The 12,839-nt window shown below is 41.3% G+C and overlaps 1 protein-coding gene across 2 annotated transcripts; it reads right to left on the reverse strand.

Moving 5' to 3' along the window:
* Positions 1-965: 965 nt before the first annotated feature.
* kif7 (kinesin family member 7) lies at positions 966-11,575 on the reverse strand. 2 transcript variants are annotated; one of them, XM_086174871.1, is made up of 20 exons: positions 11,527-11,575; positions 10,043-10,435; positions 9,129-9,326; positions 8,627-9,026; positions 8,184-8,531; positions 7,599-7,791; positions 7,328-7,486; positions 6,869-7,027; positions 6,399-6,544; positions 6,153-6,271; positions 5,454-5,609; positions 5,064-5,269; positions 4,672-4,869; positions 4,307-4,432; positions 3,502-3,678; positions 3,200-3,415; positions 2,833-3,039; positions 2,420-2,618; positions 2,000-2,161; positions 966-1,599 (listed from the first exon to the last, which is right to left on the reverse strand). In XM_086174871.1, the coding sequence occupies exons 2-20, from the start codon at positions 10,362-10,364 to the stop codon at positions 1,217-1,219; spliced, it is 4,074 nt and encodes a 1,357-aa protein (XP_086030997.1). In that variant the 5' UTR covers positions 10,365-10,435; positions 11,527-11,575; the 3' UTR covers positions 966-1,216. The 2 variants fall into 2 exon arrangements, with proteins under 2 accessions (XP_086030997.1, XP_086030996.1); XM_086174870.1 differs by having other exon boundaries at positions 11,421-11,552.
* Positions 11,576-12,839: the final 1,264 nt, after the last annotated feature.

A 12,839-nucleotide genomic window follows, 5' to 3' on the forward strand; every position in this document is an offset into this window, starting at 1 on the left:
AAAAACAAAAGATTTTACATTTATCTTTACTGTGATTTTTATCGGAAATTTTATTTGAATTGAAAGGTATTTTTCCCCTTTTCACTCAAAGCCTGCTCAGAGGTTTGTTTTATCAGTTTGTGATCTAAACATCTGACACTACAGCTTATTAACACCATTCCCTATTTGAGTAAATATATCTACCTTCCATCTAATTTCTTAAATCCTTTATCTTCGTGTTTTGGTCAGGGAGCTGTTAAGCTGCTAAACCCTTCATGGTCAAGATGAGGGGACTAGATTTTGCTGTTTATCATGTACAATTTTTTAAGTCTCTAAAAAATAAGTAAACTGGCTGATAAGTATCTGAAAGTAATATTATAGTATGTAATCAAGTAATTTTGAATGGAATGGATTAATTTCAGTCTGTAATCTGATAATTCATGATTACAGATAATACAATGTGGGAAAAACAGATTATTTTCAGAATAAAATCAATTCTGCTTAAAGGTCACTGAGGTCCTTCCACTGTCTTGTGTGAATACCAAGTTCTTTTCTCTTTTTTTCTTTAGATTTGTCACTGAAGGGAGTTGAGCGCGTACACCCAGAGCGTTCAAGCGTGGACTGACACTCCTAAAGGATTGAGGTAACGCTGCCCTCTGCTGGTCAAACAGCTCCTCTGCAGCGAGGAGACGTCCTGCCCGTTAACAATGTTGGAAAGTATTTACTGGCGATGTCACAACAAACGCGTTTGTTTCTACAGGTGTTGGTATCATCGTCAAAAGATAAAGATTAGAAATTTAAAATGAAAACGTTGATAACTTCAGTCTTCACACCATCGTGGTGAAAGAAAATTAGCAAAAAAGCTGCAAAATTCACGTGTTCTAAATGGTAAAATACATATTTAAGATTATCTGATATATACATCAATGTAAATGAAAACAATGACCTGACATACACTGTAACAGATCAAATATTTTAATATAAAATATTATAATTGGTCAAAGGACACGATTAGAGAGCAAGACAGCCTGATTCATGCCTTAGTGACTTTCTTGTACCTCGTACAGCTGTAACTGTATGATTGTATACAAAGTAGTGGGTTTCCTGGTTTGTTAAAAACAAAATAAAAAGTATATACAGGCACGGACAATGTAAAAAAAAAGGATAATACAAAATATATGTTTTAAAACCCAGAACCTATGAGTTTTATGTAATAACCTTAAGATACATTTAGCATTTAGAAAGGATTCTTCCGAACATCTATCAATGTGTTGTTTGAGGCCATTGGTCCGATGTTGAGGCTAGAACGGCGAGACTCCTTGCGAGGCCTCAACACAGGCAGGGATGTGAGCCCGCCCCAGGAGCCCATCCCTGATTGGACAACACGGGTGACCGGTACATCTCCAGCTGTTCGGAGCCAGAGCTCCTCCATGATGGGGAGCGAAGAACGTCTCCATGTTGAAGGAAGAGGGGTGTTCACCAGCTCACGCATCTCCTCCCTGGACCTGGGGAGCTTGTCTGGCTGCGCTGCACCTCTGCCCCCGTGGTGATCCTCAACGCAGCGGGGGGCCTTCTCCACAGTGCCAACGCCTCCTTGCTTACCGTCAGCCGGTAGACATACTGACAGACGAGACATCGGGTAAAGAAGACCATTAGAGAACAGTGTCCATAGGTTCCCTCCAAAACCTGAGTGCTTCTCAGTAGTGAATGATAAAATGAATAACTACGTAAAATTGGACTGAAATACTTGAGGAGCAAAGAAGAATATAAGACAATTATTGCAGCTTCAACGTAAAGGCTTTTTTAAAATTTAGTTTGACAGACAGAAATATTTCATGATCCAGGCAGCATCACAGATTTAAAAATAAGGTGGTCATTCTGAAACCCTGGGTACACATGCAGATCCAGATTATTTGGGAAGAAAAAGACTGAAACGGAGGTCTCTTTCTTAAAAGGCGTGAAGACAAAAGGCCTCCATACAATTCTTAATAAAATCATTGGAATCGGACAAAATGTTTACCTTTAGTTGGGTCCTTTGCCTGGCTGACGGGACCACATAATTCCCTCAGTTTGTTGCTTAGTTCCAGATTTGCTGCCTTGTAGTGGTTAAGTTCCTTGCTGAGATTATGAATCCATCCCTCATACTGCCTCTGCCTTCCTGCAAGGCCCTCATCCATTTGTTCTACACATGGTAGAAGCCAAGAACACCACAAAACAAAAATGTTCAAACAACTCCCTGAGTTCTGTGTGTAGGACAGCTGTAAATCCATGACAGGTTTTTTGAATTCAGTTGAAATTCTTGAAAGTAATTAAAACTTTTTTGATACACGTTGTCTACGGTCACAGGAGTACAACAGTAAATGAGCATATGGATACATGCATACACGCTTTTATGAGCAATCTCGATTCTGATCTGATCAGCAACCAATGTGACACACACCTCTGCACTGCTGCAGTAGGAGCTGGACACTCCTTTCATGCTCCTTCTGCTGCTGTGTGAGCCGACGATCGGTGTCGAGCTGTGTGCGGTCAAGGGCGTTCTCCAACCACTGGACGAGCCTTTGCTGCTCGTCCAGCTGCATTTCAAGCTCCGCAAGGGCAAGTTGGAGCTTCCGTTCTTCCTCACGCAGGGAGACTACCTACAGAACCCATTTACACAAATATGTTACAACAGATACATTGGGGAGTTCATTGAGGCTCAAACCATTTAAGACGAAGATAGCATTAGCTTGACAAATTACTATTAAGAAGCAGTTGTAACTGTCCGCTGATTGGTTTGCTTTTTTCAATCCACTCAATGACCGAAGACATTCCCAGTGTTGTAGCTCCGCTCAGGCCGAGGGAGAGACAAACCTTGTCAAAGTACTTGCACAGCAGCGCTCTGGTCTCTGAGGCTGACAGGTAGCTGAGTTTGGCCATGAGGTTCATCTCCCACTGAGAGAGCATGCTAGCTGAAGCCCTGAGCTGCCTCTGCCTCTGAGTGATAGCCTCGTTCTTGTACTCAATAGCAGCATCCAGAGCTTCGATCGCCTCGTCCAACTGGAAAAGGGTTCGTTCCTCCTGGTTACATCAGAAGAGAGTGAAAAGGGTTCATGAGGACGTGAATCGATAGCTATGTTTTGCTACATATCTTCTTCTACGTTATCTCTACTTATCTAAATCTAATTCTTCTTTCTCCAACAATTTATCTGTTAGCTTGAACCCCAATATAAAAACTGACCTCAGGTGAGAGAAGGTTCCCTTGGCGCAGCTTATCATCCAGTTCGACTCTTTGTTTGAGCAGTGAATCTTTCTCTTGACGCAGGTTGGAGATTTCCTGGCGGATCTGTTGGGAGTCCTGGGCGCTGCTGCTACGGAGGAGACCGTTCCTCTCACTCAGCTCCCGCTCAAGTGACTCAATACGGCCTGTAAGTGTCACTAGGTCTTTACTCAGGGCCTGGAGGGAACGGTATCCAGTGAAAACGTGTTAGCGTCTGCATATGTGCTGAGGTCCTGTACTGAGGCGGTTGTGTTTGTAGACACCTGACTGGATCGAAGCCTCTTTGTCTCCAGTCCACTGCGTTCCTGCAACAGGGCTTCTTTCTTGGCTAGGATTTCTTCTCGTTTAGTCAGCTCTCCTTCCAGATCCTCTAGACCCCTCCTCTGATCCAGTACACGCTCCATTTCCTCATCCAGCCAACGTTTCTGTTCCTCAATCTTCTGCTCACAGGGAGACAAAACAGAGAATGTCTTGCAGATATTTGATGGTGTAGGTCTAGTTTCACTCAAGGCTTTTGATTTGTGTGACAGATATGTGAGTTGGTTTATTTTTACGCAAATGTGCTTCCCCTTTGTGGGACAGTTGAAGGTGCATTCTATTCTATTCTGACATCTGTCTTTTCAGCAGACTCTTTGAACACTTTCATTTTGTTGTAACTATACGGATATTATTGTAACTTTGCCAGGACAGCAGCACCAACATTTTTCAAAGTCTTCCCTTGACTTTTTCAGGGAAATAAATTACAATGCATATATTTACTCTCCCTGCGTACACATTTTGACATCTCTATCAGTAGCTCTATTTCTTCTGCAGACGAATGCTTAACTCGGGTCTCTGAAAAATGCAAACACTGCAAGCAAACCAAATCGAAGTTTAGTCTGATCTGGACTGAGGTCGCATCTGTAACATGAAGCAAATGTTATTCTGCTTACGGCCTCATAGCACTCATCTGGGTAACTGGTCAGACTGAACAAAGAAGGTGTGAAAATGGCCTGAGGCAGTGAAGTATCAAACACTCTTGTCGTAGCTTTGATATGTAAGTACTATGAGATTGAGAATCTAGTTAACCTGTTGTTCCTCCAATGAAATCACCGAGCCGTTACTGCCGCTCCGTCTCTGCCTCTGGAAGGCAGCTATCTCCTCAGTCTTGATCTTCAGAATCTTTTGCTGCTGCTCATTCTTTATCTCTAGTTCCTGTAAGAGAGACACAGAGGTTCAAATGTTGGATGAAAGATCAAATAAAAGTGCAGAAGGAAACTGATTTTGTCAAAAGTGCCCAGAGTTTAAGCAGTAACAAGGTTTTTTTTTTCCAAATTTTATTCTTGAGAAGTTGTGATAGACAATGGCAACAATGTTTTAACATTTTCAGTGGACTTGACCATATTTTCAAAACATTATAGCCATTCTTCATCATCACGGGTCCATGCTCTCACCTTGACTCTGTGAGTTCTCCGTTGCATCTCAGTCTCCAGACGACGTTTCTGCTGGCTTTCTTGGCGCAGGCGTCTTTGAAGCTGCTCTTGCTGCTGCCTCATTGACTGAACACTGCGTTCAAGTTCTGACACACGACGCTCGCTCTGTGCCGGCAGATTAGCTAGCCGAGCAGTGTCCCTCTGACGCTGACTAAGTACCTAACACACAACCAGAAACCTGATGTCTATCAGTAAATAAAAATGAGTGTATCAAAATGCCCACTCTAAAGGAATATAAAATATTGGTCAATCATAAATTAGAGAAAGACAGGGAGCTGAAATGGCTTGAAAGCCATTTCAAGCATCTTCAAACTCCATCAATAGATGCTTGATATATTGAAAGACTCTCAAACCTGAACTTTGCTCTGGGCAGCAGCGATTTTTCTACGACATTCTTGTGCTCTGGTTTTGTCTGTTGCACTGGTCTCTCTCTCCTGCCTCTCCAGGTCATGAAGCTGCCGTTGGGCCTCCTGTAGCTCTTGACGTGCCTGCACCGCTTCACTTTCCAGAGCTGTGATCTTATGGCTGTACTGTCTGTTCAGAGACTGAGCATCTTTACCTAACAATCACATAGATGACATGCACATGTCTTCTTTTTCAGTGCAAATTATCTTGGTGTTTCTGTAATGACTTCATGACTTCTGTCACTAGGGTGCTAACATTTTACAACATGTGGAGGAAAAAAATCATAGGGGCTGGAAAAGAGATCTAGCAGATGAGATATTGGAATTAGAGATACACACCAGTTTTGACCAGCTCCTTGATGAGTTCCTCTTTCATACGGATGGTGACAGACAATTCCCTTATCTTCTGCTGAGCCTGAAGAAGACCCCATTCTGAGACACCTTCAAAACCTTTAAGAGTTTCATGTACAGATATCTCCCCAGCACTGGTGTTGGCTGAAAGATGATTGGGAAAGTAATACACAGGGTCAGCAGGGAGGTGCAGCGAAGTAATAAGATTATCAGAAACACAAGTGAAGCAGTTCTTTACAAAAAAAACAAAACAAAAACAAAATATCTGTGTAAAACTAATCACTAAAATGTCTTTACTCAAAAATGTGAATCTGAAGTTATCCATGAATCATAGTACACTGCAACTAAGCCTTTCTCTCACTTAAACGTAAACATGCATTAAACTGTGTGGCTGAAGGCATTGACCTCAGTCATGGTGCCCATCAGCAACTTAAACCCAACAAGATTATAATGCTATCAATTTAGGAACAATTGTCTTTTTTCCCCCCTGGGCTATAGAGAATTTCCAAAAACATTTAAACATGTTCTGAATCAAAATGTTTTCACTACAAGAAATTCTAAATAACTGAAGTCTATTTTGGTAAAATAAGACAAACCATCTAACACTTGCAAACTTTCTCAAGAAATCATGGAAATACTTTGATTGCTTTATTGTAGCTTGATTTCCAGAGAGGATTTCCAACTTACATGCTTTTCTGGTTAAAGTTGTGTGCTGGTCTAGCTCAGGCAGAGATGCTAGTCCTTTACTAGCGGCAGGTAGTCCTGCCAAGACCATGTCCCTCATGGTCCATGTCTGATTCACCTGCCTGACAACAGCACGTAAATTTCAATAAATATAACTGCTACATATAGAATTTCAGTAACATGAGAAGCATTTATCGGATTATAACTTAAGCCAACAGTAAACTCCCAGCTATGACTCTAAAAACATACTTGCGTCTGTCATGGGGATGGTTTAAATGACTGCTCTCTTCATCAGTCTCCTGCATGTCTGTTCCTCCTGGGACCTCCTGCTCCTCACAATGGCTGATATCCTGGTCAACACAAGGACCATAGCCAAGATAACCTACTGGACTGATCTGTAACCACAAAGAGGTAGTCTTTAATTGCAAATATTTGCCATTCTTTTGTCTTATATTCAAAACAATCTTTTTTATTTCTTTTTATTTATAAGAGCAAATTTGAGGTGACAAATTCACTGAAAAATACCTGATGTTGCATCAGTTATATTTATGGATTCAAAATGAGTCGGGATTAATGTGTTTGGCCAATATCAAAGACTTAAACTGATAGTGGAAGCCTGCATCTTTTAAATTACTTGTGTGTGTTGTTTGATTCGATTCTAGGTGAGAGTAACTCATTTCAATCACAGTTTTAAGCAATACAAGGACGGTAAAGGAGACCTGTCTGTGTGAAAGTCCATTTTGGCTGTGATGCAGGGATGCCATGGGGGCAGTGTGTGGTCTTGATCTGAGGTGCAAGCCCAAGCCTAGCAGGCCTGGGCTGGACAGAAGACACTGCAATTCGGCTATCAGGTCCTGTTGCTCCTGCAGTTTATCACGCTGAGAGAGACAGTCAACAAAATTAGTGACATTATTCAGACAAGGGATAGTGATAGCAGTGTGACTGTGCAGTTGTCCAACGTTAAGTTGTGAATAAAGATAATTTTTTCACAACAAGCTGATATGCAAACAAAAAAATCCTTCTCATTGACTCAACCAAAATAGGTTGGTTGGTTATGGAAAGGTTGGTTGTTTGACCACATCACTGTAAGTGCTCTGTGTCTCTGCAAATGAAATATTTAAAATGATTCCATGCTGGGACTAAAATGAAAAAAATTACTGAACCAGTCTGAATCTGACCTGCTGCTTGTATTGCTCCATTGCATCTTCAAGAGCCGCCAAGAAGTCTGTGTTCTCCTTCTCCAATCGCAGGATCTGTGCTTGAAGCTGGGCCTCTTTAACACCTTCTTTTTCACCGTCACGCTGATAGCTCCATCTCTCCTCTAAAGCCTCTGGATCCTAGATTAAAAGTATACATTTTATACACTTATTGGTCCCGGATCACCCGTGTATCTTAATGAAATCAACATAGAATCCAGATGTCTACTGTATTCTGGTCAATGAGATGTACCTGGTTGTTTAATGAAGGCCTTCCCCTTCGCAGTGCCAGACTTTCCTCAGTGGAACTGTTCTCTATGCCACTGTCTGGTCCAGAGGCTGTCGTCAGGCCACTCCGTTCCTCCTCCACTGAGCACAGCCACTCTTTGACTCGCAGGTTCTGCTCTGCATTAAGTGTTCCATCATTCTGCAGCTCCCGTATCAACCTGCAAATTTGACAGTAATATATAAATATCATACATGGATTTCACAACAGAGTGGAGGGATCAGAAAGCATCCATCATCAGATGCTACCGAGTGTCAAATCATGAGGTTTTCAATACAAAATTCATCTTGTGTGTAATACTAGTCACTAGAAATTATTTTCCCTAACCCTAACCCTGGGAAAAATTATGCTTTTGAGTAGTCCTACGCAGAATTACAACTAAATCTACAAATTACAACTCAAACGCTTGCCATGGAGATAACTGCACTTAATATGACATTTTGCATTCAATACAGAAACCTGTTTTTATGACTGCAACGCATCAAAGTGTGTTGCAATAATACTGAACTGTTTCAAGTATTCAGTACATCTTAATAATGAATGCCCTTTAACCTGTACGCAGTGTCGGTGCAGGTCCGAAAGTGCGCACTCTGGGCTTGAAGTCTGCTGATCTCCCCCTCTCCAAGTCGAGGTCTCCTGTTTGGGTCGGCGTGTGAAATGATGCGGGTCTCAGAACGTTGGCGGTTTTCCAGGGCTCTGCGAAGGGCCTTGATTTGTTGCTCCAGCCCTTCCACCCGATCCGGCTCCCGTTTCAAGTTCACTGTGGCACGGTTTTGAATATTTCGTGCCCTTGTGGCATAGTTCAGTGTATTTAGACTTTCATCAAAGTCTGAGGAGGATGGACTGATGCAGGCGATCATCAGGGTTTTTGAATTTCCTCCCAAAGAGTCTTTTAGGATCCTAAGGAGTAGAGATAGTTAGTCAAAGTACTACTACATGCACACTTAAATGATACAGTACTGCTAAACTAAAATTGTTACTTCCTTGAAACTTACCTTGTGATTTTAGAATCCCTGTACGGTATGTGGGAACCTTTCCTCTTTGGGTCCCCGAGTGCTCCGATAACATTACCCAGGGCCAGCAGACCGCTGTTTATTTGGATACTCTCTTTTAATCTTTCTCCAGTGTTTCCTGTCCTTAAGATGCGCTCTGAACCAGCCAGATCAACAAAATGAAACTTGGAGGATATCATTTGTGGTCCAGTGCTTGTAGCCGTCCCATAAAAGCGTGAGCCTCCCCGCCGCTGATCCATGTACAAGGTAAAAATGGTGTGAGAACGGCTCGAGTTTGGATTCATCTGGGTTGCACCAGTGTGTCTGGCTGTGTTTCCAGATTCCAGTAAACTCAGCACCTCGTCAAGACCCTCAACCTCACACTCCTTCACACCACATAACACTATGAAATACAAGATATAACGTGTAAAAAAAAACATGTACACACCATCTATTTTAACACATACTACTGCATAGTGGAACAAAGGGAATAGCCATTTCCTACCAATGTTGCCCTTATCTTCCCTAATGTGGATGTCCTTGCTTGCAGTTTCCACCTCCAATAAGTCCTTGAAATCCTCTTTGTACACTTCCAGATAGGAGACTCGAACTGAGAAGTCAGTGAGGTCGTTTTCATCAAGCAGCTTGAAGACATCCGCAACAGCCCTGGGGATAATGCCCTGCTCCTCATCTCTAAAGGAAGCTAAGTGAAAAACAAACAAATCGGAAAAAAGCTTAACGCTGATCATCCAAATTCTGCAGAAGACCAAAACCTGGACAAAACCTGAGGTACTTCTTCTTAACATACTGAGCAATGATTCTACAATTTGACAAAAGCATTGCATCCTCAGCGATTTCAAACAGTAAGCTTCTTATTCCTTACTTACAAAAGAATTTATGTTTATCACCCCCTTCAAAAGGGCATGTGATCATTTTTCTGATTCCTTTTTATTGGATGAATGCTTAGCTCAACATGTTCTGTGGACACCGATGCTGCTATTGGCTCATATATGAACAGAGTGCAGCTGGCACATAGATACCCCTGTTTACATGAGAACAGTTACCATAGAGACTGTCATGATTATTTGGCATGATATGACAGCAACATCAGTCCCTGTGTCCTATCAAAAAAATGTTTGTTTTTGTTCCCTGGTGTTCTTTTGAGCAGGCCATTTAAAAAAGATCGCACATTTCCTGCGGGACCACAGCATATAGCTCATTTCAAAAAGCTGCCTTGATTTCTACCTTCTGACACCCATCCCGCCCCCTGATGCCACCTGTCCAAAGCCTTTGCTTTAATTGCCTATCATTCTCTTTGATAGGATGATAGACTTCTTCAGCTCTTAAATATGAAAAAAACAAATGGGACTTTTACAAGTGACATGGATATTTGAAAGGAAATTGTCAAAAATCACTTACATATATTAGCTTCTCCAATAGTGTAAGTCTTGCCTGAGCCTGTCTGACCATAGGCAAAGACTGTAGCGTTGAAACCCTGGAAGAAGGCATCTATGAGGGGCTGCACAGACACAGAATAAACCTCATCTTGACAACAGGTTTCTTCGAAGACGAAGTCACAAAGAAAGTGTCTGTCGTGACCCAGTGTAACCCGATGAAGTTCGGGGTCCACAGTGATACAGCTCTCATGGCAGCGTAGAAGCTCTTTAGGCAGCAGGGGACGCACTCGAACCGCAACTTGCACTGCGGAATAATCGCCTTTACTTTGGCCACCGGGAGACATTTCTGCTCTGCTGGAGCTCTTCTTTATTCTCCTGCTATGAACGGATCATCGTGAAGGCAGCAACAGGGTATCTGGCACAAAGGGGAGGTAAGAGGACCATGTGTGAAGACTAAGATGCGACAATCCAGTGAACAGATGAGAAAAATGCTTTTTCTTTTTTGAAATTTGACAAGTTCAGATTCAAGGAGCAGGAGTGCATATTTGGGCAACACTCTATTGCCTCAATATGTACTTTTCGCAAAATACTGAAATTAAGTAGCCATGTGTTATAGTGTCATACATTAAGTACTAATTGATCGAGTGGATGTAATACAACTTCTACGTTACTTTTATCTATTCTAAAAGAAAAATATGCAATTCAATTTAGGGCAAATTATACTATAAAATAAAATCCATCTGCTATTTATATTTCCCATAGCCACAAATAAAATACTACTGTGGATGCTTACAAGATACTATAACTAATATGTGATAGAGAACATATACAATCCAGCATATTTTTAACTGAAATACCAGACATTAAACGGACATGTAATGTGAAAATGTATCATCACTATAATGTATTGTTCTCAATAACATACTTTTAATAGATATCCACATTGCTGGTAATTACATCATAATGTAACAGATTAGTACATGTATCATTATAATGTCTGAACTTTAACTTAAGAGGGAACAGTAAGTAAGTAAGAGTTCGACTTTTGTCCTGCGTAACAACTGAACTAGTTCTCTAACTAACCTACTCTTAAACGAGTTATAAGGCGGCTCGATGCTAATGACTCCAACTGAACGATGACCTGCCCCCGTCAGGTTGACTGAGTTCACCAAGTTTTACTTGCGCTGAAAAATAAAAACCGTTACCGTTTTTTCACTGCATAGTCTTTTATCTTTCAGTGAAATCTATTTTGTTTACTTTAGGAGAACTTAATACACTATGTTCGTCGGCAGGATAGTTGTGTAGCCCTGAGCCAAATGCCCTTTTTTTCTTAGCTAAGAACAAGCTAGTTAGCTAGTCGGGACAACTAAACCAAAACTAGTGTGGATGTTGCCGCGCACCATCGGTGAAGTTGCGTTCGAGGCTCGTCGGTTCAACCGGGACGTGGGACGCCGTACACGACCGGGCCGCGTCCACGCAGCCGCCCGTGGAAAAGAGGGCACTTACTCGGAAGGAGCGGAAGGTGAACCCGCCGAGGGTGACAACAACACCGGAGCTGTTTTGGGGGAAAATGGATGGAAGGGGCCGTCAGGGGGAGGAGCCAGGGAATTTGGGATTCTCTTAAAATTCATTTATTATTTTTCTTTTCTCTCTTTTTCTTAAGCGCCGTAGCTGAGAAAAGTGGCTGCAAATTAAGGGGGAAAATCCCCTTTAATCAATTATTTCATTTATTTCCAACCGTGAAATTTGATCAGATTTTCAGAAACAAATGTTGAGATGCTTTGAACTCGTGCTTCGCTATTCAACTTCAACTTTTTAAAAAATCATGACAAACGTGTGAAAATAATTAATTTTCATATTATGACATAATATTATATATTATCAATTAATGTTAAATAATGTTGTAAACATAAAGCAGAATAGATAAGTTTTTATTTAAATTATGGTTCATTATACTGGATTCTATATGTAGCGTTTATGTCTCTCAGAAGTCCCTCTACCGTATGATTCTGCCAGGTTAAATTTGTCTCTGCTTTAACAACTGATGCAAAAGTAAATTGACCAAAAACACAAAATGAAAATCAGAAACAAAATAACGATAATAAATTGAAATAGGTGGAAGGTGAAAGCTTAATGTCTTCCTCTTAACAAGTAATCTAAATTGTGTGATAGTAATGAGATGTATATAACATAAATCATCTCAATAACCTTTGAGAAAAATATAAGTATGACTACTTGTATAACTACTTTGTTCACAACTTAAGTTTCTGAAGTCACAATTTGAGAAAGCCGCAGGTCCGATTTTTGGCCAGTAGGGGGCAGTGTAACCCCGTTTCATACAAATGAACATTAGTCTCAAATTGTCCTTTGAAATTGTAAGTTGATCTCATCCCTCAATTTTTGGCAGATAAAAACTTTGAATATACTGACATGTTAAAATTGGAGAAAATAAAGGGATCAATGTTTTGACGAAAGAGCAGATCAGTTGACCTTCAGGTTCAAGTCAGACTGACAAGGAGACGTCCAAATACAAATTCTCACATAGGAATGACTAGACCTCATGCTCACCTCTCACCTGCTGGCCCACATTGACCTGACTCTGGAGAGGTTCTGACTGCATTCCCTGCAGCGAAGCTGACGCCGTCACACATTCCTTCGCTCCATTAAACTTGAAGTTTCAGTGATAACCAGTTTTCCCATCAGGGATATGGTTTGAAAGCGTAGATCAGGAAATTGATATCAGTCCCACGTGTGCAACAGACACTCATTAGACTTTTTTTTTCTTAAAACTCCAGCATGACTCAGCCACGTTGTAAAGC

The sequence above is a fragment of the Fistularia commersonii genome, chromosome 27 (assembly GCF_037954325.1).
Source record: "Fistularia commersonii isolate RoL2024-O1a breed Wild chromosome 27, RoL_Fcom_v1.0, whole genome shotgun sequence".
NCBI classification, from domain to species: Eukaryota; Metazoa; Chordata; class Actinopteri; order Syngnathiformes; family Fistulariidae; genus Fistularia; species Fistularia commersonii.